The sequence below is a fragment of the Lolium rigidum genome, chromosome 7 (assembly GCF_022539505.1).
Source record: "Lolium rigidum isolate FL_2022 chromosome 7, APGP_CSIRO_Lrig_0.1, whole genome shotgun sequence".
NCBI classification, from domain to species: Eukaryota; Viridiplantae; Streptophyta; class Magnoliopsida; order Poales; family Poaceae; genus Lolium; species Lolium rigidum.
The window spans coordinates 169,803,751-169,826,079 of NC_061514.1; the positions used below are offsets into that span (position 1 = coordinate 169,803,751).

A 22,329-nucleotide genomic window follows, 5' to 3' on the forward strand; every position below is an offset into this window, starting at 1 on the left:
ACTTGTTTTCTCATGTCATTACCATTGTTTTGATCGCTGCATCCACTACATATGTTTACAAATAGTATGATCAAGATTATGATGGCATATCACTTCAGAAATTATCTTTGTTATCGTTTTACCTCGCTCGGGACGAGCGGAACTAAGCTTGGGGATGCTTGATACGTCTCCGACGTATCGATAATTTCTTATGTTCTATGCCATATTATTGATGATACCTACATGTTTTATGCACACTTTATGTCATATTCGTGCATTTTCCGGAACTAACCTATTAACAAGATGCCGAAGTGCCGTTCTCGTTTTCTCGCTGTTTTTGGTTTCGTAAATCCTAGTAACGAAATATTCTCGGAATTGGACGAAACGAAGACCCGGGGCCTATTTTTCCACGGAGCTTCCGGAAGACCGAAGAACATACGAAGTGGGGCCACGAGGTGGCCAAACCACATGGCGGCGCGGCCCGGGGGGCCCGCGCTGCCCCGTGGTGTGGGCCCCTCGTCCGGCCCCCGACTCTGCCCTTCCGCCTACTTAAAGCCTCCGTCGCGAAACCCCGATGCGAAAAAACCACGATACGGAAAACCTTATCGAGACGCCGCCGCCGCCGATCCCATCTCGGGGGATTCTCGGAGATCTCCTCCGGCACCCTGCCGGAGAGGGGATTCATCTCCCGGAGGACTCTACACCGCCATGGTCGCCTCCGGAGTGATGAGTGAGTAGTTCACCCCTGGACTATGGGTCCATAGCAGTAGCTAGATGGTTGTCTTCTCCTCATTGTGCTTCATTGTTGGATCTTGTGAGCTGCCTAACATGATCAAGATCATCTATCCGTAATTCTATATGTTGTGTTTGTCGGGATCCGATGGATAGAGAATACCATGTCATGTTAATTATCAAGTTATTACACATGTGTTGTTTATGATCTTGCATGCTCTCCGTTTCTAGTAGAGGCTCGGCCAAGTTTTTACTCTTAACTCCAAGAGGGAGTATTTATGCTCGATAGTGGGTTCATGCCTCGCATTGACACCGGGACGATGATGAGAAAGTTCTAAGGTTGTGTTGTGTTGTTTCCACTAGGGATAAAACATTGGCGCTATGTCCGAGGATGTAGTTGTTGATTACATTACGCACCATATTTAATGCAATTGTCTGTTGTTAGCAACTTAATACTGGAGGGGGTTCGGATGATAACCTGAAGGTGGACTTTTTAGGCATAGATGCAGTTGGATGGCGGTCTATGTACTTTGTCGTAATGCCCAATTAAATCTCACTATACTTATCATGTCATGTATGTGCATTGTTATGCCCTCTCTATTTGTCAATTGCCCGATCGTAATTTGTTCACCCAACATGCTTTTATCTTATGGGAGAGACACCTCTAGTGAACTGTGGACCCCGGTCCATTCTTTAATACTGAAATACAAATCTGCTGCAATACTTGTTTTACTATTCTCTGCAAACAATCATCTTCCACACAATACGGTTAATCCTTTGTTACAGCAAGCCGGTGAGATTGACAACCTCACTGTTTCGTTGGGGCAAAGTACTTTGGTTGTGTTGTGCAGGTTCCACGTCGGCGCCGGAATCTCTGGTGTTGCGCCGCACTACATCCCGCCGCCATCAACCTTCAACGTGCTTCTTGGCTCCTCCTGGTTCGATAAACCTTGGTTTCTTTCTGAGGGAAAACTTGCTGCTGTGCGCATCATACCTTCCTCTTGGGGTTGCCCAACGAACGTGTGAAATACACGCCATCAGGGATGAAAGGTAAAAAGGCACTCATACTCCGGTTCCAGGTAACAGTACTTTTCTGGCGCCATTGTGTTTGTGCTCGAAGCTATTTCCTTTAGATCCTGCAATTGCATCTTTTTTGTTTCTTGTTTACACTAGTTTGGCATAATGGACAACAATGAGCTTCTTATTCTATTTCCTGATTTAAAACATGGATTGTTTGATGCGAAAATTAAAAAACCTATGAAATCTTATTTGCATGTCTGGTAGTAATATTAGTATGAACGCTTTGAACACCATTGTTGATAATAATGTAGAAAGTTCTAAGCTTGGGGAAGCTGGTTTTTATGATCTTTTTAGTCCCCCAAGCATTGAGGAGAAAATTTACTTTGATGATACTATGCCTCCTACACTTGATGAGAATAATAATGATAGCTACTTTGTTGAATTTGCTCCCACTACAACTAATAAAATTGATTATGCTTATGTGGAGAGTAATAATTTTATGCATGAGACTCATGATAAGAATGCTTTATGTGATAGTTATATTGTTGAGTTTGCTCATGTTGCTACTGAAAGTTATTATGAGAGAGGAAAATATGGTTGTAGAAATTTTCATGTTACTAAAATGCCTCTCTATGTGCTGAAATTTTTGAAGCTACACTTGTTTTATCTTCCTATGCTTGTTACTTTGCTCTTCATGAACTTGTTTATTTACAAGATTCCTATGCATAGGAAGCATGTTATACTTAAATGCGTTTCAAATTTACCTCTTGATGCTCTCTTTTGCTTCAAATACTATTTCTTGCGAGTGCATCATTAAAACTGCTGAGCCCATCTTAATGGCTATAAAGAAAGAACTTCTTGGGAGATAACCCATGTGTTATTTTGCTACAGTACTTTATTTTATATTTGTGTCTTGGAAGTTGTTTACTACTGTAGCAACCTCTCCTTATCTTAGTTTTATGTTTTGTTGTGCCAAGTAAAGTCTTTGATAGTAAAGTAAATACTAGATTTGGATTATTGCGCGAGTTCCAGATTTCTTTGCTGTCACGAATCTGGGTCTAATTCTCTGTAGGTAACTCAGAAAATTATGCCAATTTACGTGAGTGATCCTCAGATATGTACGCAACTTTCATTAAATTTGGGAATTTTCATTTGAGCAAGTCTGGTGCCCTTTTAAAATTCGTCTTTACGGACTGTTCTGTTTTGACAGATTCTGCCTTTTATTTCGCATTGCTTCTTTCGCTGTGTTGGGTGGATTTCTTTGTTCCATTACCTTCCAGTAGCTTTGAGCAATGTCCAGAAGTGTTAAGAATGATTGTGTCACCTCTGAACATGTGAGTTTTTTGATTATGCACTAACCCTCTAATGAGTTTGTTTCGAGTTTGGTGTGGAGGAAGTTTTCAAGGGTCAAGAGAGGAGGATGATATACTATGATCAAGGAGAGTGAAAGCTCTAAGCTTGGGGATGCCCCAGTGGTTCACCCCTGCATATTATAAGAATACTCAAGCGTCTAAGCTTGGGGATGCCCAAGGCATCCCCTTCTTCATCGACAACATTATCAAGTTCCTCCCCTGAAACTATATTTTTATTCCGTCACATCTTATGCACTTTGCTTGGAGCGTCGGTTTGTTTTTATTTTTTGTTTTGTTTGAATAAAATGGATCCTAGCATTCACTTTATGGGAGAGAGACACGCTCCGCTGGTTCATATGAACACATGTGTTCTTCGCTTTATCTTTTAGTGTTCATGGCGAAGGTTAAAACTGATTCGTTCATTTTTATATGGTTGGAAACGGAAAATGCTACATGTAGTAATTGGTAGAATGTATTGAATAATTTGATACTTGGCAATTGTTGTGCTCATGTTTAAACTCTTGCATCATATACTTTGCACCCATTAATGAAGAAATACTTAGAGCTTGGTAATTTGGTTTGCATATTTGGTTTCTCTAGAGTCTAGATAACATCTAGTATTGAGTTTTGAACAACAAGGAAGACGGTGTAGAGTCTTATAATGTTTACAATATGTCTTTTATGTGAGTTTTGCTGTACCGTTCATCCTTGTGTTTGTTTCAAATAACCTTGCTAGCCTAAACCTTGTATCGAGAGGGAATACTTCTCATGCATCCAAAATACTTGAGCCAACCACTATGCCATTTGTGTCCACCATACCTACATACTACATGGTATTTATCCGCCATTCCAAAGTAAAAAATTGCTTGAGTGCTACCTTTAAAATTCCATCATTCACCTTTGCAATATATAGCTCATGGGACAAATAGCTTAAAAACTATTGTGGTATTGAATATGTACTTATGCACTTTATCTCTTATTAAGTTGCTTGTTGTGCGATAACCATGCTTCGGGGACGCCATCAACTATTCTTTGTTGAATATCATGTGAGTTGCTATGCATGTCCGTCTTGTCCGAAGTAAGAGAGATCTACCACCTTCATGGTTGGAGCATGCATATTGTTAGAGAAGAACATTGGGCCGCTAACTAAAGCCATGATTCATGGTGGAAGTTTCAGTTTTGGACACACATCCTCAATCTCATATGAGAATAATAATTGTTGCCACATGCTTATGCATTAAAGAGGAGTCCATTATCTCGTTGTCCATGTTGTCCCGGTATGGATGTCTAAGTTGAGAATAATCAAAAGCGAGAAATCCAAAATGCGAGCTTTCTCCTTAGACCCTTGTACAGGCGGCATGGAGGTACCCCATTGTGACACTTGGTTAAAACATGTGCATTGCAAAGATCCGGTAGTCCAAGCTAATTAGGACAAGGTGCGGGCACTATTAGCATACTATGCATGAGACTTGCAACTTGTAAGATATAATGTACATAACTCATATGCTTTATTACTACCGTTGACAAAATTGTTTCATGTTTTCAAAATAAAAGCTCTAGCACAAATATAGCAATCGATGCTTTCCTCTTTGAAGGACCATTCTTTTTACTTTTATGTTGAGTCAGTTCACCTATCTCTCTCCACCTCCAGAAGCAAACACTTTTGTGAACTGTGCATTGATTCTTACATACTAGCATATTGTACTTGTTATATAACTCTATGTTGACTATTATCCATGAGATATACATGTTACAAGTTGAAAGCAACCGCTGAAACTTAATCTTCCTTTGTGTTGCTTCAATACCTTTACTCTGATTTATTGCTTTATGAGTTAACTCTTATGCAAGACTTATTAATACTTGTCTTGAAGTACTATTCATGAAAAGTCTTTTCTTTATGATTCACTTGTTTACTCATGTCATTACCATTGTTTTGATCGCTGCATCCACTACATATGTTTACAAATAGTATGATCAAGGTTATGATGGCATATCACTTCAGAAATTATCTTTGTTATCGTTTTACCCGCTCGGGACGAGCGAACTAAGCTTGGGGATGCTTGATACGTCTCCGACGTATCGATAATTTCTTATGTTCTATGCCATATTATTGATGATACCTACATGTTTTATGCACACTTTATGTCATATTCGTGCATTTTCCGGAACTAACCTATTAACAAGATGCCGAAGTGCCGGTTGTTGTTTTCTGCTGTTTTTGGTTTCAGAAATCCTAGTAACGAAATATTCTCGGAATCGGACGAAATCAAGACCCGGGTTCCTATTTTCACCGGAAGCATCCGGAACACCCGGGAAGGACCGGAGGGGGCACCTGGGCCCCCGGACCATAGGCCGGCGCGGCCCAGGCCCCGGCCGCGCCGCCATATGGTGTGGCCACCCCTTCGACCCTCTCCGCGCCGCCTCTTCGCCTATATAAAGCCTCCGTCGCGAAAACCCCGATACGAAGAACCACGATACGGAAAACCTTCCGAGCCGCCGCCATCGCGAAGCCAAGATCTGGGGGACAGAAGTCTCTGTTCCGGCACCCTGCCGGAGCGGGGAAGTGCCCCCGGAAGGCTTCCCCATCGACACCGCTGCCATCTCCACCGCCATTTTCATCACCGCTGCTGCTCCCATGAGGAGGGAGTAGTTCTCCATCAAGGCTCGGGGCTGTACCGGTAGCTATGTGGTTCATCTCTCTCCTATGTGCTTCAATACAATAATCTCATGAGCTGCCTTACATGATTGAGATTCATATGATGATGCTTGTAATCTAGATGTCATTGTGCTAGTCAAGTGAGTTTTACTTATGTGATCTCCGGAGACTCCTTGTCCCACGTGTGTAAAGGTGACGAGTGTGTGCACCGTGTGGGTCTCTTAGGCTATATTTCACGTAATACTTACTCATCGTTATGAATGGCGTAGTGAAGTGCTTATTTATATCTCTTTATGATTGCAATGTGTTTTGTATCACAATTTATCTATGTGCTACTCTAGTGATGTGTTATTAAAGTAGTTTATTCCTCCTGCACGGTGTAATGGTGACAGTGTGTGCATCCGTGTTAGTACTTGGTTTATGCTATGATTATGATCTCTTGTAGATTGTGAAGTTAACTATTGCTATGATAGTATTGATATGATCTATTCCTCCTACATAGTGTGAAGGTGACAGTGTGCATGCTGTGTTAGTACTTGGTTTAGTCGTGTTGATCTTTCTTGCACTCTAAGGTTATTTAAATATGAACATTGAATTGTGGAGCTTGTTAACTCCGGCATTGAGGGTTCGTGTAATCCTACGCAATGTGTTCATCATCCAACAAGAGTGTAGAGTATGCATTTATCTATTCTGTTATGTGATCAATGTTGAGAGTGTCCACTAGTGAAAGTCTAATCCCTAGGCCTTGTTCCTAAATATCGCTATCGCTGCTTGTTTACTTGTTTTATCTGCGTTACTCTCGCTGCGTTACTATCGCTTGTTTATCGTCTCGGGCAAAGCACTTTTCCGGTGCCGTTGCTACTACTTATTCATAACACTGTATTTCACTATCTCTTCGCCGAACTAGTGCACCTATTAGGTGTGTTGGGGACACAAGAGACTTCTTGCTTTGTGGTTGCGGGGTTGCATGAGAGGGATATCTTTGACCTCTTCCTCCCTGAGTTCGATAAACCTTGGGTAATCCACTTAAGGGAAACTTGCTGCTGTTCTACAAACCTCTGCTCTTGGAGGCCCAACACTGTCTACAAGAATAGAAGCACCCGTAGACATCAAGAGCCTTTTACCTTTCCTCCCCAGCAACGGCGCCAGAAAATAGCTTGATGTCTACGGGTGCTTCTATTCTTGTAGACAGTGTCGGGCCTCCAAGAGCAGAGGTTTGTAGAACAGCAGAAAGTTTCCCTTAAATGGATCACCCAAGGTTTATCGAACTCAGGGAGGAAGAGGTCAAAGATATCCCTCTCATGCAACCCCGCAACCACAAAGCAAGAAGTCTCTTGTGTCCCCAACACACCTAATAGGTGCACTAGTTCGGCGAAGAGATAGTGAAATACAAGTGGTATGAATGAATATGAGCAAGTAGTAACGGCGCCTGAAAAGTGCTTGTCAGGCGTGCGATTGATGGTATTAATATTGCAGGAAGTAAAGATGCAAGTAAAACAAGTAAACAAGCAGCGATAGCGATATTTAGGAACAAGGCCTAGGGATCATACTTTCACTAGTGGACACTCTCAACATTGATCACATAACAGTAATAAATAGATAGATGCTAGACTCTACACCCTCTTGTTGGATGATGAACACCGAGTAATCGTGTAGGATTACACGAACCCTCAATGCCGGAGTTAACAAGCTCCACAATATTCAATGTTCATATTTAAATAACCTTAGAGTGCATGACAGATCAACATAACCAAACCAAGTACTAACATAGCATGCACACTCGTCACCTTCACACTACGAAAGGAGGAATAGATCACATCAACACTATCATAGCAATAGTTAACTTCATAATCTACAAGAGATCACAATCATAGCCTATGCCAAGTACTACACGATGCACACACTCGTCACCATTACACCGTGCGGAGAGGAATAAACTACTTTAATAACATCACTAGAGTAGCACACGGATAAATTGTGATACAAAACACATTGCAATCATAAAGAGATATAAATAAACACTTCACTATGCCATTCATAACAGTGAATAAGTATTCTGTGAAATATAGCCTAAGAGACCCACACGGTGCACACACTCGTCACCTTTACACACGTGGGACAAGGAGTCTCCGGAGATCACATAAGTAAAACCCACTTGACTAGCACAATGACATCTAGATTACAAGCATCATCATATGAATCTCAATCATGTAAGGCAGCTCATGAGATTATTGTATTGAAGCACATAGGAGAGAGATTAACCACATAGCTACCGGTACAGCCCCGAGCCTCGATGGAGAACTACTCCCTCCTCATGGGAGATAGCAGCGTTGATGGAGATGGCGGTGGTGTCGATGGAGGAGCCTTCCGGGGGCACTTCCCCGTCCCGGCGGCGTGCCGGAACGAGACTCCTGTCCCCAGATCTTGGCTTCGCGATGGCGGCGGCTCTGGAAGGTTTCTCGTACCGTGGCTTTTTCGTATCGAAGTTTTAGGTCAGGGACCTTTTTATAGGCGAAGAGGCGGAGTCGGAGGGGCGACGAGGCGGTGACACACTAGGGGGGCGCCCCCCCCTAGGCCGCGCCGCCCTATCATTTGGGGGCCCAGTGGCCCCCCTCTGGCGACTCTCGGGTGTTCTGGAAGCTTCGTGGAAAAAAAGGATGCTGGGCCTTGATTTCGTCCGATTCCGAGAATATTTCATTAGTAGGATTTCTGGAACCAAAAACAGCAGAAAACAAGAACTTGCCCTTCGGCATCTCGTCAATAGGTTAGTTCCGGAAAACGCATAATAATGACATAAAGTATGCATAAAACATATAGATATCATCAATAATGTGGCATGGAACATAAGAAATTATCGATACGTCGGAGACGTATCAATGGGCTCCGCGATCTAAGCGGGCTTAATGGTGCGACGAGTGCAAATGCATCATCCCTGAGTCCGAGCACTACCACGGGCACGTCGCGGTGAGCACGCTCTGTCCACCTCACTAACTCTTTTCATCGCAAATATGCACAACTAACATCATTATCCCTTCATATGGTAGGATCACACAAGGGACGCGGAGTTCCTGAATATGCCAATTGCGAACTACGATGAGATACAAGCCATATTTTCTTTTGGTCCCGCCACCGGCAAGTATGCCATGGGATCAAGTGAGCCCCTGGGCACGGCTCCAGCTACACCTTCAGCTGAGGATGCTGACACTCAGGAGTCTGACACGGTCATCCTCGATGGGCCACCTAACAAGGCTTTCGACGCACCTGATAACACGAACGCCGCCAAGAGGAAGAGACGTGCCTTGGCCGATGACGAGTTGTTTCTTTTGTTCTACATCTGATTAAAATTTTGTACCGCTAAAAAAAATCTGATTAAAATTTTGTTCCATATAAATTTATAATTTAGCTTTGCGATCAACAACAACATAGAAAAAAACATTTCTATAATCTCTATTGGATGTCATTAATTTAAATGAAGTTTAAATTGGTTGGTCATGGTAGTATTAAATGACTTACTAATTAACTTTAAAATTTCTAGAATGTAGATTAAAGTAGACCGGAGGGAGTAGGTGAATCAGCACTTCGCTGAGAGATCACATTTAGTTGGCAGAGGATGGAAAAAATCATGTTTGTCCCAAATCTGTATAAAATAGTCCAGCTTTTTTCAAATTTTTGGCGCCCCTGGTGTTGATTTGTCCTTGTTGTCTCAGTGTCGCTTTCTCCTCTCATGCGGATCTAGTGAGATGTTTGCACGTAAGGAGAAGTAAAATGAGATGAAAACATGAGCCGAAGTGCGAGATGATAGGTGGATTACTGAGCTTTTTGTATTTATAGAGAAATGAAAATTGAAATTAAATATCTTGAGATCAGTTTGCCCGATTATAAAGCGTTTTTACAGTTGCGTTCCTCTCGCCAAGATCTTTTAAACTAGATTTTATGTTGATAGATTTTAACGAATTTATCTTAGTACTCCGGTCGATTAAAAGAGATCGGAGTGTACTTCATAGTTGCTTGGGTCTTGGTGCATTTGTTCATGAGAATCGGGTACAACTGAGTCGAGAAGTTCGTGCTGAATAGTGACCAAAAACGATGACAAGACGGACGCCTTCTTGCGCGAACCACAAATTATTCGGACATCTCAATCACCTCAGGTACGTAGCTTCCGTATATATATATACAGATCAAATCAGTATGGCGGCACGCCGGCGTAGTTCCCCCGAGGGAAGTACCTGCACACACCCACGGTGTCGCGGCTGCTCCGGCAGGTGCGGCGGGCGCAGCCGAGCTGCGTCGTGGTGTTCCACACCACCTGTCTGTAGGACCGGCACTCCTCGCCGGGCGCGCACGCGTCGGCGCGGTGGTCGTACCACCGCCGCTCGTACACCCACGCGCCCGCCACGGCGGCCCCGTCCTGGAACCCGCCGCCCCAGAAGGTGTTCCCCCCGTAGAACCGGTCGTTGTCCCACTTCAACGGCGGCGAGAGCTTGCACTGGACGCCGAGCGCCTTCGCTTTCCGCTTGGCGTCCAGCTCCAGCGTCGCGTTCCACGCCAGGGGCGCCACGCCGACCGCGCGGCGCGCGTCGTTGTGCACCTGCAGGAACTGCGCCGCCGCCGGTACGTGTCTGGGGGCCGCGACGGTGACGCCGTTGTCGTTGTTGTTGTTGTTGCCGGGGGTGTCGATGGCTCCGGCCGGCGATAGCGAGGCCAGTGCGAGTGAGAAGATCGCGACGCAGGCGACAGGAGCCATGGCGATCTGCTGCATTTTGTGACTTCAGAGTGCGGCTTTGGTAAAGCTTGCAGAAGAATTGCCGTGATTATATAGGACTGAAGGAGTATGTGCTCGATTAATCTGTGCGGGTCACGTAATTAACTTGCAGAAGCGTTTGGATGTTACAGTAGTTTGCTTTGATGGGTAAGGGGGAGTTTAACTCTTGAAAGTTACTATGTGATGAGTAATAAACTTGAAGCGTCCATTTTTGAGAAATAGTTTCCCGGAATTTCACTGTGGCTCCGTAACGAATAATGCTACAATTACAGGGAGAGAGCTTACGGAAATTTCAAAGATTTGTCCTGGGAAACTTTCTGCAACTGAACCCGGAGAGGGCGTTCCAATGATCTGGTTCCACATACTCCCGTAGAAAATTGCGTAAGCCCCTTTTCCGTAAGTGTACCATGCTAGCAAAATATACTCCTTACAACATATATTATCTCCATCATAAAACAAGTGTGTCTTACTTTTAATATATTCGTATCTAGAGAAAGTTGAGATACTTATTTTAGAACGGAAGAAATATTAGTTATAACCAATTCATATACACATAGAAGTACATAAAACAATATCCTGAAATCTTAAGAGCGGGCGCGTGCCAAACGGACTTGCTGGGCACATGCACTAGACGACAGTTGTTGCATCCGGATATCAAAGCAGTAATGGTAGGCTAGCTAATATTAGGTGTCATTTTTTAAAAAGCTATAACTTTTAAACCGTGCGGCGAAATTACAATTCGTTTTCACTTCTAAAATCCCCACGATGAGAGCTTCGAAACTAGACCACATTTTCATATGTTTCGACGAAATTTTTTTACAAGCAATTTTGATGCGCGACGGAGCAACTTTATTGTGCAGTAAAACAACTTTGGTATGCGAAAAAGCAACTTTGGTGTGCAACGAACATGTACACTCTTTTGGTACACGAAAGCACAACTTTTGTGTCCGACAACAATTTTGGTTTCCATCTGAGCAATTTCAATGTGTGACGAAGCAACTTAAGTGCCATGCAGAGCAACATTGGTGCTCGGCGACGCAGTTTTGGAACCGTGTAGAGCAACTTTGGCGCCCGATCGAGCAAATTTAGTGTCCTGCAGAGCAACTTTGATACTCGATAGAGCAAATTTTGTTTGTGATGGTCCAATTTTAGCGTCCAGCGAAGAAACTTTGGTTCCCACCGAATAAATTTTGATAGATGGTTGAGCAACTTTGGCGTTCAGCGATGCAACTTTCGTTTTGAATGTAGATTTACACTGTGCAGCAAAGTTGCTTCGCCCCGCACTAAAGTTGCATCGTCTCACATTATAATTGCTTTGTCGCAAGTAGAAGTTGCTTTAAAAAACTTCATCAAAATACATAGAAATGAGATCTAGATTTGAAGAGCTCACCGCAAGAAATTCAAAAGTGAAAGCGGATCCCAATTTTGACATCTGGTGCAAAAGTTATATGATTTTGAACATTTGAAAAGGAAAAATTAATGTGCATGATGTCATCGTACTGCATGTGCTATGATCATTGTATGTATAACCATAAATGGCAGACGTTCACACTGGCAAAGCTATTTATGGAAGGCGTTCACACTAGCAAAGTTAACCTGCTTGTTTTTTTAGTTGCCCGCTCGGATGCACTAACAGGCACGCGGCCGCCCGCTAGACGCGTCCAAACAATATAGCACCTACGGGCAAAACTTCCTACGGAAACCTTACGCACTGACTTGGTAACATACGTGGAGGTGGAGCCAACGTGGTTGAAAAATCAGTGAAGAAAAATTAATACTCCAAGGCGATGGAAGGAGCTTCAGCCGCGGTGGCACAACCGGAAACTATCGTCGATGGAACGGTGACCTGCCTCTCATCAGCAATGCGGCGGCGATCTCCCCAACGTTGGAAACAGAACTCTTGGCCGTGTTCTACGGCGCGGGCAGCTCGCCTTTGTCAGAACGTGTGGCGACATCCCCGTCGGAAACATAGCTATTGCGGTCATCGGCGGCGCGGCAAGCTCGCCCTAGTCGGAAGCAGCGCGGCGACCTCCTGAACGGGAACGGAGCTCTTGTCGGTAATGGGCGGCGCAGCGAGCTCTTATGTACGTACACGTTCTTAGGCGGCTGGCCGTTGACGGCGACGGCTCGGCCGACGGCATGATCGAAGCGGTCAAGCTACGGCTGAGGAAGAAGATAAGCAACTTGTGCGCGGCCAGGCCGTTCACGACGGCGCGGTGGAGGACTGGAGGCAGCTCCGCGCGGTGGTCGATTCGACCGAGGCAGTTAACTTCACCGTAATCAGCGGCACGTCCTCCTTTTTTCTCTCTCTCGTTCAGCGCCCTGGCCACGTTGGATCTATTCCTAGTCAGCGCGTACAAATTCCGTAACTCGTCCGTAGGTCTAGCATTTCCGGTGGAGGGATGAGGAGAAGAACTGACACTAAGCTCGCTACTACATTGAGAAAAATCTCGGTTTTAAAGTATCACAAACTCCAAAAGAATGGTGGGTGTAGTCAACGTGTATTCTACTCGTGAGCAAAAAATTAATATGAAATGGCTTGTACTCCATGCTATTTGTCAATTTTTCTGAGCCTAGCATACGACGTATTTTGTATTGAAATTTTCCACACTTATAGTGTAGATAGTTGATTACATCTTGATTTTTTTCATATTTTTTGAAACTTTGAATCAAGTTTGTGAATTTCCAGCTCAATGTTACTGGAGTTATAGATGTTATTATTTCTTGATGCGGACCTTATAATCCCCATCCCATATAAGATAGCTGGGATCAAAAAAGTTCCATACCCACAATATTAGATGAACTTCCCACTGGTATATGGGGAATGAGCCGCGATTGTCATCCCAATCTTGGATGCTTGCTTCTAGGGCCGGAGTCAGGCCCCGTGCCACCAAGGCCATGGCCCGGGGCGCGGCCACGCCGTAAGCCGCCGGCCCTTGTATCAGCAATGTTTCACATTGTTTCCACATAGGTGATCTGAGCCGTTGCTGAGGGGTGTCTCCGCACTTGGTTTCTCAAAACCTCGAAAAGTAACAACCTGAATCAAGGCTTAAAATAAGATTTAATGCTTTTGCTTGAGCTATTGGACCCCCCCCCCTCCAAATAACTCTCTTTTCTCACAAGTATGCGTGATTGGGTAGTTGGGAAGGAGGGGAGAGCTCCAAGAATGGCGGAATTTTTTTCGGTCCAAGTGTTCTGTAGGTTTAGGGAAGGAGTAATAGGCCCTCTAAAAACCAACACATGTTGGAGTTGCTCTCAAGGTGCGATCATCTTGCATTGTGTTTGGTGCCAGAGAACACAAAATGTGCTCTTTTTTCCCCTTTGTGCGCCTATTTATGTTTTGGGAACTTTCTGTATTTTAGGTTGCATTTCTCAACCACTGTGGTAATCATAGATTTGTGCATTCCTATTTGGTGAGATGTCTATTTTGTAAATATCATAGAAATGAGCCTAAATTTTGATCTCGGCTGAAATTTAATTTGCGCTGACATCCAAATGGAAGAGAAGACACAAAGAGCGATCGTGAGTCTCTAAAACCCATCTAGGGTTTCGTCGCTCTTGTTGGTGATGCTGCCTGTTCGCTCCGCCTCCGATTGCCTTGGGGCCTTGGAGGCATGGTGGACTGCGGCCTCTCGCCGGCGGGAAGGTTCCAGTTCTTCGTTCAGTTTCTTTACAATGTCTTCTTTGGGATGATAAGGTGGCGGCTACATCTCCACTCTATCCTCGCTCCGATGGTGCTTCTAGCGCAAGTGGAGGGAGCGTGGAGTCGTGTGTTCGGTTGATCTCCTGGGATCCGTTTTGTTTTCGTGTTTGTTGGTACAATTTCAGGCCAGTCTCTTATGATCTACGGTTCTCATCATTAGCGATGGTCGTTGCTGGTGCGCTAGTCCTTTGGGACCTTAGCACGACGATTTTTTGTATGTCTACTACAATAAGCTCTACTATGACAAGTTTTGCCTGGCTCCGACAATGGAGGTGCGAGGACGGCGGCGCGCCTTCGGGTCGCACTAGTGTGTGTAGTCATCGGTACGTGGTCCAAAGATCTATTTGTAATTTTTATTACTTTTGAATCTATTTGTACTACTCTAGATGATTATTAATAGATTAGTGAAATTTTCGCAAAAAAAAATGACACCCACGGAAATTAAGGGAAATATCTGAAGTTCGGCTGAAGTTTCAGTATACAAAACGGAACCTTGTCCAGGGATATACAAGGTTCATGTCAACAGAGTATTCTTGCGTGTCGTACGTTATTTGCATTTTGGACATATATGTCCGGGCGTTAGCTTGCGTAGTAAATGAATTGATCAGTAGGGCGCCACGCCGACATAGTTTCCGGGAGGGAAGTAGTTGCAGACGGCGACGGTGTCGAGGCCGTTCTTGCATGTCCGGCGGGCGCAGCCGACGTGCGTGGTGGTGTTCCACACCACCTGCGTGTAGTCCCCGCACGTCTTGCCCTGCGCGCAGGCGTTGGCGCGGCGGTCGTACCACCGCCGCTCGTCCACCCACGCCGCCGCCGCGTGCGCCGCGTTGTGGTGCCCGCCGGCCCGGTAGAGGTTCCGCCCGTAGACCCCGTCGGTGGGCCACGCTATCGGCGACAGGCTGCAGGGGACCCGGAGCTCGTTCGCGTACCTCATGGCGTCCAGCTCGATCGTCCAGTTCCATGTCAGCGGCTGCACGCCGACCGCGCCCCGGGCGTCGTTCTGCACCTGCAGGAACTGCTTCCACGAGGGCACGACGGGTGCCTCGACGGCGGCGCCATGGTTATGGCTGGGGATGCTCATGGCTGCAGCCGGCGATGACAGCGAGGCCAGTGCGAGGGAGAAGGCGGCGAGGCAGGCGAAAGGAGACATGGTGAAATTCTGTGTTTTGTATGTTCGGTTTGGTGAAGTTTGCAGGGGAAGTGCGGTGATTATATAGAGTGGTCGGTATTAATTGTGCGGGATCGAGTAATAACTTGCATAAGCGTTTGGAGACTTGATTGCAGGGGCATGCGTCAGTTTGGACATCGAGGAGTTAATTTCAAGCGTTCGTCGTTCAGTAAGGGCTTCTCTGAATCTGACTGAATTTATATCACGGCATGAATCTGGTATGTAAGCCTGTAGTTTTAATTTTTCTACGAACGGATTGTAGAGTTTGTTTAATACTATGAAAGTTCAACGTTCAATGGATATAATTTTTTTTTGTAGTATTACATTCCTTGAGAGTTTTGTTTGGTTTTAGGAAAAAAATGATAAGGGGAATATATTAATATCGTGAACATATCAATTACACTCAGCCTTTGCACTAACTAGATGTTGAAAGATATCAAGGATGCAGAGCCAAAAAGAATAAACAAGAGAGAAAACGAAAACAAAGATCCTCTCGCACTGCAGAAATACTCACAACAACAACACTCTAACCACCACCAAAGACAGCGCCCGAATTGCAAGGAAAACTCTCGAAAAGTAACACCTACTAAAAGAAAACAATGCACCAGCGTTGTCGTCGCTCGATCGAACATCTTGGATTTTCACCCTGAAGAAAATCCGAGCTTCCAAAACGATGCCTTTCAATAAGGCTATTGTTACTTTAATGCAGTCTATTTGTATTCAACTTCATAAGAAAAATCACTTAGGTTTAATCGCATGAAAAATCTCCATAATCTTTTTTAACAACAATGGCATTCACACAATCCATCAAAAAAAAATCTGCAATATGTAGCCAAACAATATGTTCTAAAATTTTGTGTATTTCCGGTTCTTTCGTGTTTCATGTTTATGTAGTTTAGAAATTCTATTTTCTAATTCTATGTCGATCAAGAATTAAGTTAGTTCTAGATAAATTCTTGAACTGTCAGATTTGTATTGAGATTCATGCACATACGAATTAGACATGTTTATGCATTTGCACTTCTATTTTCCAATTGCGCATGAATTACACATGAAACTAGACGATATTATCTTAGCGAGAATTAAGCTAGTTCGACATCTGCCGAAATGTGTGACCGGCGCCACCGACCTAATGTGCTATAGAAGGACACTGCTTACGTCAGCCAGCCATTAGGGTGAAAATGTAAATTTATTTATTCTTGAACAGAGCACAATTAGTGAATCACAAAGAAAACAAACATGCAACACACAACCGATGGCTTCATGCACCACGCGGTACGTAGTGCAAAGCGATTGGTTAACTTGCATGCACTGCGTGATCATTCAACGTCCGGCGCGCGATCAGTATGCCGGGCCAGTGCCGTAGTTGCCCGGCGGGAAGTAGTCGCAGACGAGTAGCGTGTCGCCGGAGTCGCAGACGATCTTACCGCAGCCGAGCTGCGTCGTGTTCCGCCACACCACCTGCGTGTACCTCGCGCACCCGGACAGCCCCGCCGGCGCCGCGCACGAGGCCGTGGCGCGGTCGTACAGCCGCCCCTCGTCCACCCACTGCGCGACCAGCGCCGAGGCGTTCCAGCGACACCCCTTCCCCACCACCGCGTTCTCGCCGAAGTTGAACAGCGACGAGCGCCGCGGCTGGCAGTCAGCGCGGCGGGAGCCGGCGTAGCGCTTGGCGAGCTCGGCGATCCCCGTGCTCCACGTCAGGGGCGCCACCCCGACCGCTCGCCGCGCCGTGTTGTGCGCCGACAGAATGTCAGCGACGATGGCGGCGGAGCGCGCACGGCGGCCGTCGTCGGTGTCCGGGGCGGGCATGGACGGTGGAGCCAGTAATGCCAGGAGTAATAAGATGGCGAGGTAGGACATCATGTGAATAGTCATCCTCCTGCTGTCCATTTTTGCGCGCGTGTGTTTTCTTGAAATCTTGGTTGTTTTGAGACTTGAGAGGGAGGGCAATGGAGCATGGATGGGCCTGATTGGATTGATGTTTCGGTGTGGCTACTTATAGGGTAGTAGCTAGCTAGGTTTCGTGTCAATCTCTCTCCAGTGCTGTTGGTTTCTTTGAACGCTCGCATGGCGGCTATATGTTGGCTAGTTTGTGTGCTCTAGCTGGCTCGTGAAATCGTTGTATCCAAACAATGAAGGAATCTTTCAAATTGTTTAGAAGATAAATCAATATAATGGGGACATTGCACAAGGAAACTACGTTCTTTGACCAGAGCAGCAAATGCAATTGAACAACTTTCCATATATTCGTCGAGTGTTTTGCATTATGCGTGGTATGTTGCTGATTTTAGGGGACTGATCATGGGGTGTATCCTGAGCCGTTGGGGGATCCTGTCAAACACGGGGAGCGAAGATTAAGGAAGAAGCAAGAGCAGCTGCACGGCAATTCTCGCCGCCCACACGGCCGCCGTATATCCCGGTGCGATGAGGCAAAGATTCTCTCACCAAATCGGCCTGCTTTTCTATTTCTTCTAGACGTCCGCGTCATCTAGAGAATAATTATACTAGCACATTAATGCCCGCGGGTTGCTGCGGAACAACAAAAAATATTGACTTAAAAATAGAAAATCATGCATATGCAAAGGCATAGCTACCTTACCTTGTAGTGAACACTACTTTTAGTTAAATTAGACACTCTTTTCCTTTGTCATGTTGCTTGAAGATAGTTCGCAGTGTACAAAGTTTTCTAGATAGACTAAAAGAAGTTCTAAAATGAATGTTCAATTTTGCCGCATGTATGATTCTAGTTGCTGCATTGTCATGTTCATCTAGAGACTACTGATTCACTGAAAATAAGGCAATTTCTACATTTTGAGGCTCCTGGGGCGCCATTGACTACCTCATTAACTTTCATATGAAAAAAATTGCCTCTAAGTTCTGAGACAGTGATATCTCACAGCATGAGAACACGATGATCGTTATCCCTGATTGGAAAGGAAAGAACACGTCTGTAGAAAGTTGATGAGCAACCCAAACTCAGGAGACGAAAGCCATTTCATATTCGTGCTTATTGCCTTGTCGGTGAACCGGAAGGTTGCCAAATCTGAAAGCAAATACACTTGACTGAATAGATCAGAAGCTGATCAAAATTTTCAATCATTAGTATTCATACGAAGATTGTTCGTGTGTTGCAACGGGATGTGCATCATTGGAATGTTGGTATGGCAGCGAAAAAATAAAATGAAGAAAACATTAGCGGATTATTTATGTGTTGTACCTAACAAAGCCACAAGAGGGGCACGGTCACATGAGGTACTGCTTCGAGCAATATGCGTTTCAGCAGTGCAACAATTCAAAAGCAAGCTACGCTAGCAACATTTTTTTCCTCCAGTCAGGAGCACCCGAGTTAACCAATGTATCTGTCTCACCATTGTCAAATACAAATATGCCAAGAACTGCTGGAGATAATCAAACCTGGAATATGTCCATAGCAATCTTCTGATTTTTACTGATGATTTCCTGCTTATGCAATGGTTGCTCTAGCTAGACTTGTGCTCCTTGATTCAATGAGCTCTAATTGAGGTATTTCAGTCATACGTTCTGCCAGCGTAAGACTGCATAAGAAATCGATGTAGTTGCTGATCAGTTTGACCACAAAGAGTTATGTGTTTCCTGATGAGTTTTATTCCGGATCCTTGAATGAATTCAGCACCATCCCAACTCTGCAATCTGCCAATCGTCACCAGTGACTGATACCGTCTCTCTCACTCCTCAATGCCGATAAACGATGGGAGCAACTCAGCAGCCATAGGAAAAATCGTATTCCCACGACAGCAAACGCAATCTACACCATAACCATGTCACCAGGCCAAAGCACACAACGGTAGAGGTTGATACCGCAGTAGGATCTGCATAATCTATAGCCATGTTCGTCTCTCTGAGACAGAGTCACAAGACCGAGAGAGTGCCCCATAACCCGCATGACGCAACACTTTTTTTTCCTTCAGTCAGGAGCACCCGAGTTAACCAATGTACCTGTCTCACCATTGTCAAATACAAATATGCCAAGAACTGCTGGAGATAATCAAACCTGGAATATGTCCATAGCAATCTTCTGATTTTTACTGATGATTTCCTGCTTATGCAATGGTTGCTCTAGCTAGACTTGTGCTCCTTGATTCAGTGAGCTCTAATTGAGGTATTTCAGTCATACGTCCTGCCAGCGTAAGACTGCATAAGAAATCGATGTAGTTGTTGATCAGTTTGACCACAAAGAGTTATGTGTTTCCTGATGAGTTTTATTCCAGATCCTTAAATGAACTCAGCACCATCCTTACTTAAAAAAAGAATTCAGCACCATCCCAACTCTGCAATCTGCCAATCGTCACCAGTGACTGATACCGTCTCTCTCACTCCTCAATGCCGATAAACGATGGGAGCAACTCAGCAGCCATAGGCAAAAGCGTATTCCCACGACAGCAAACGCAATCTGCACCATAACCATGTCACCAGGCCAAAGCACACAGCGGTAGAGGTTGATACTGCAGTAGGATCTGCATAATCTGTAGCCATGTTCGTCTCTCTGAGACAGAGTCACAAGACCGAGAGAGTGCCCCATAACCCGCATGACGCAACACTTTTTTTTCCTTCAATCAGGAGCACCCGAGTTAACCAATGCATCTGTCTCACCACTGTCAAATACAAATATGCCAAAAACTGCTGGAGATAATCAAACCTGGAATATGTCCATAGCAATCTTCTGATTTTTACTGATGATTTCCTGCTTATGCAATGGTTGCTCTAGCTAGACTTGTGCTCCTTGATTCAGTGAGCTCTAATTGAGGTATTCCAGTCATACGTGCTGCCAGTAAGACTGCATAAGAAATCGATGTAGTTGTTGATCAGTTTGACCACAAAGAGTTATGTGTTTCCTGATGAGTTTTATTCCAGATCCTTGAATGAATTCAGCACCATCCTTACTTAAAAAAGAATTCAACACCATCCCAACTCTGCAATCTGCCAATCGTCACCAGTGACTGATACCGTCTCTCTCACTCCTCAACGCCGATAAACGATGGGAGCAACTCAGCAGCCATAGGTAAAATCGTATTCCCACGACAGCAAACGCAATCTGCACCATAACCATGTCACCAGGCCAAAGCACACAGCGGTAGAGGTTGATACCTGCGGCGGGATCCGCATAATATGTAGCCATGTTCGTCTCTCTGAGACAGAGTCACAAGACCGAGAGAGTGCCCCATAACCACCAGGACGCAGCACCGCATCCACGCCATCCTTCTACACCTCCACCATCCCCTCCTGCTCGTCGATCTGCTACACCTCCAGCATCCCCTCCTGCTCGTCGATCTCCTGCAGGGAGTTCACCCGCGCACCGGCGGCAGGTCACTCGTGCGTGTACCCCGCGGTGGCCCCGGCCAACGGTGCTTTGGTCGGCCAGCGGAGGCAGCTGAGAGCGCTTGGTGGAGCACTGCAGGTGGTGGATGGAGCGAGCTTGGCGCAAGGCGTTGACGCCGGCTGTGGTCCGGATGTGCCGGTGAGGTGTGACGAGAGAGGAGGGAGGGGATCAAGACGAGGATTTGATGGACTACAGGTTGAGTCATCTGTTTTTCAGGGGCTAAGATGCAAAGTGTGCGACGTATGACCTACCACGGTCGTATTGCCGTTTCATAGTAAAGATGTTGTACCTAGCAAAGCCACAAGAGGGGCACGGTCACATGAGGTACTGCTTCGAGCAATATGCGTTTCAGCAGTGCAATAATTCTAAAGCAAGCTACGCTAGCAGCATTTTTTTTCCTTCAGTCAGGAGCACCCGAGTTAACCAATGTATCTGTCTTACCATTGTCAAATACAAATATGCCAAGAACTGCTGGAGATAATCAAACCTGGAATATGTCCATAGCAATCTTCTGATTTTTACTGATGATTTCCTGCTTATGCAATGGTTGCTCTAGCTAGACTTGTGCTCCTTGATTCAGTGAGCTCTAATTGAGGTATTTCAGTCATACGTTCTGCCAGCGTAAGACTGCATAAGCAATCAATGTAGTTGCTGATCAGTTTGACCACAAAGAGTTGTGTTTCCTGATGAGTTTTATTCCAGATCCTTGAATGAATTCAGCACCATCCTTACTTAAAAAAAGAATTCAGCACCATCCCAACTCTGCAATCTGCCAATCGTCACCAGTGACTGATACCGTCTCTCTCACTCCTCAATGCCGATAAGCGATGGGAGCAACTCAACAGCCATAGGCAAAATCGTATTCCCACGACAGCAAACGCAATCTGCACCATAACCATGTCACCAGGCCAAAGCACACAGCAGTAGAGGTTGATACTGCAGTAGGATCTGCATAATCTATAGCCATGTTCGTCTCTCTGAGACAGAGTCACAAGACCGAGAGAGTGCCCCATAACGCGCAGGACGCAACACTTTTTTCCTTCAGTCAGGAGCACCCGAGTTAACCAATGTATCTGTCTCACCATTGTCAAATACAAATATGCCAAGAATTGCTGGAGATAATCAAACCTGGAATATGTCCATAGAAATCTTCTGATTTTTACTGATGATTTCCTGCTTATGCAATGGTTGCTCTAGCTAGACTTGTGCTCCTTGATTCAGTGAGCTCTAATTGAGGTATTTCAGTCATACGTTCTGCCAGCGTAAGACTACATAAGAAATCGATGTAGTCGCTGATCAGTTTGACCACAAAGAGTTATGTGTTTCCTGATGAGTTTTATTCCAGATCCTTGAATGAATTCAACACCATCCTTACTTAAAAAAAGAATTCATCACCATCCCAACTCTGCAATCTGCCAATCGTCACCAGTGACTGATACCGTCTTTCTCACTCCGCAATGCCGATAAACGATGGGAGAAACTCAGCAGCCATAGGCAAAATCGTATTCCCACGACAGCAAACGCAATCTGCACCATAACCATGTCACCAGGCCAAAACACACAGCGGTAGAGGTTGATACTGCAGTAGGATCTGCATA

The 22,329-nt window shown here is 45.1% G+C and overlaps 3 protein-coding genes across 3 annotated transcripts; all 3 read right to left on the reverse strand.

The window, feature by feature from the left end:
* Nucleotides 1–9,922: 9,922 nt before the first annotated feature.
* On the reverse strand, nucleotides 9,923–10,483 carry LOC124675981 (pathogenesis-related protein PRMS-like). The gene has a single exon (XM_047212068.1). The coding sequence runs from the start codon at nucleotides 10,481–10,483 to the stop codon at nucleotides 9,923–9,925; it is 561 nt and encodes a 186-aa protein (XP_047068024.1).
* Nucleotides 10,484–14,808: 4,325 nt separating this feature from the next.
* On the reverse strand, nucleotides 14,809–15,354 carry LOC124677766 (pathogenesis-related protein 1A-like). The gene has a single exon (XM_047213729.1). The coding sequence runs from the start codon at nucleotides 15,352–15,354 to the stop codon at nucleotides 14,809–14,811; it is 546 nt and encodes a 181-aa protein (XP_047069685.1).
* Nucleotides 15,355–16,713: 1,359 nt separating this feature from the next.
* Nucleotides 16,714–17,265, reverse strand: LOC124676401 (pathogenesis-related protein PRMS-like). The gene has a single exon (XM_047212472.1). It carries the CDS (start codon nucleotides 17,263–17,265, stop codon nucleotides 16,714–16,716), a length of 552 nt encoding a protein of 183 aa, XP_047068428.1.
* Nucleotides 17,266–22,329: the final 5,064 nt, after the last annotated feature.

What these genes read in the sequence shown, in the direction of transcription:
- LOC124675981 (XM_047212068.1), bottom strand. Translation starts at nt 10,483, where the DNA reads ATGGCTCCTGTCGCCTGCGTCGCGATCTTCTCACTCGCACTGGCCTCG.
- LOC124677766 (XM_047213729.1), bottom strand. Translation starts at nt 15,354, where the DNA reads ATGTCTCCTTTCGCCTGCCTCGCCGCCTTCTCCCTCGCACTGGCCTCG.
- LOC124676401 (XM_047212472.1), bottom strand. Translation starts at nt 17,265, where the DNA reads ATGGACAGCAGGAGGATGACTATTCACATGATGTCCTACCTCGCCATC.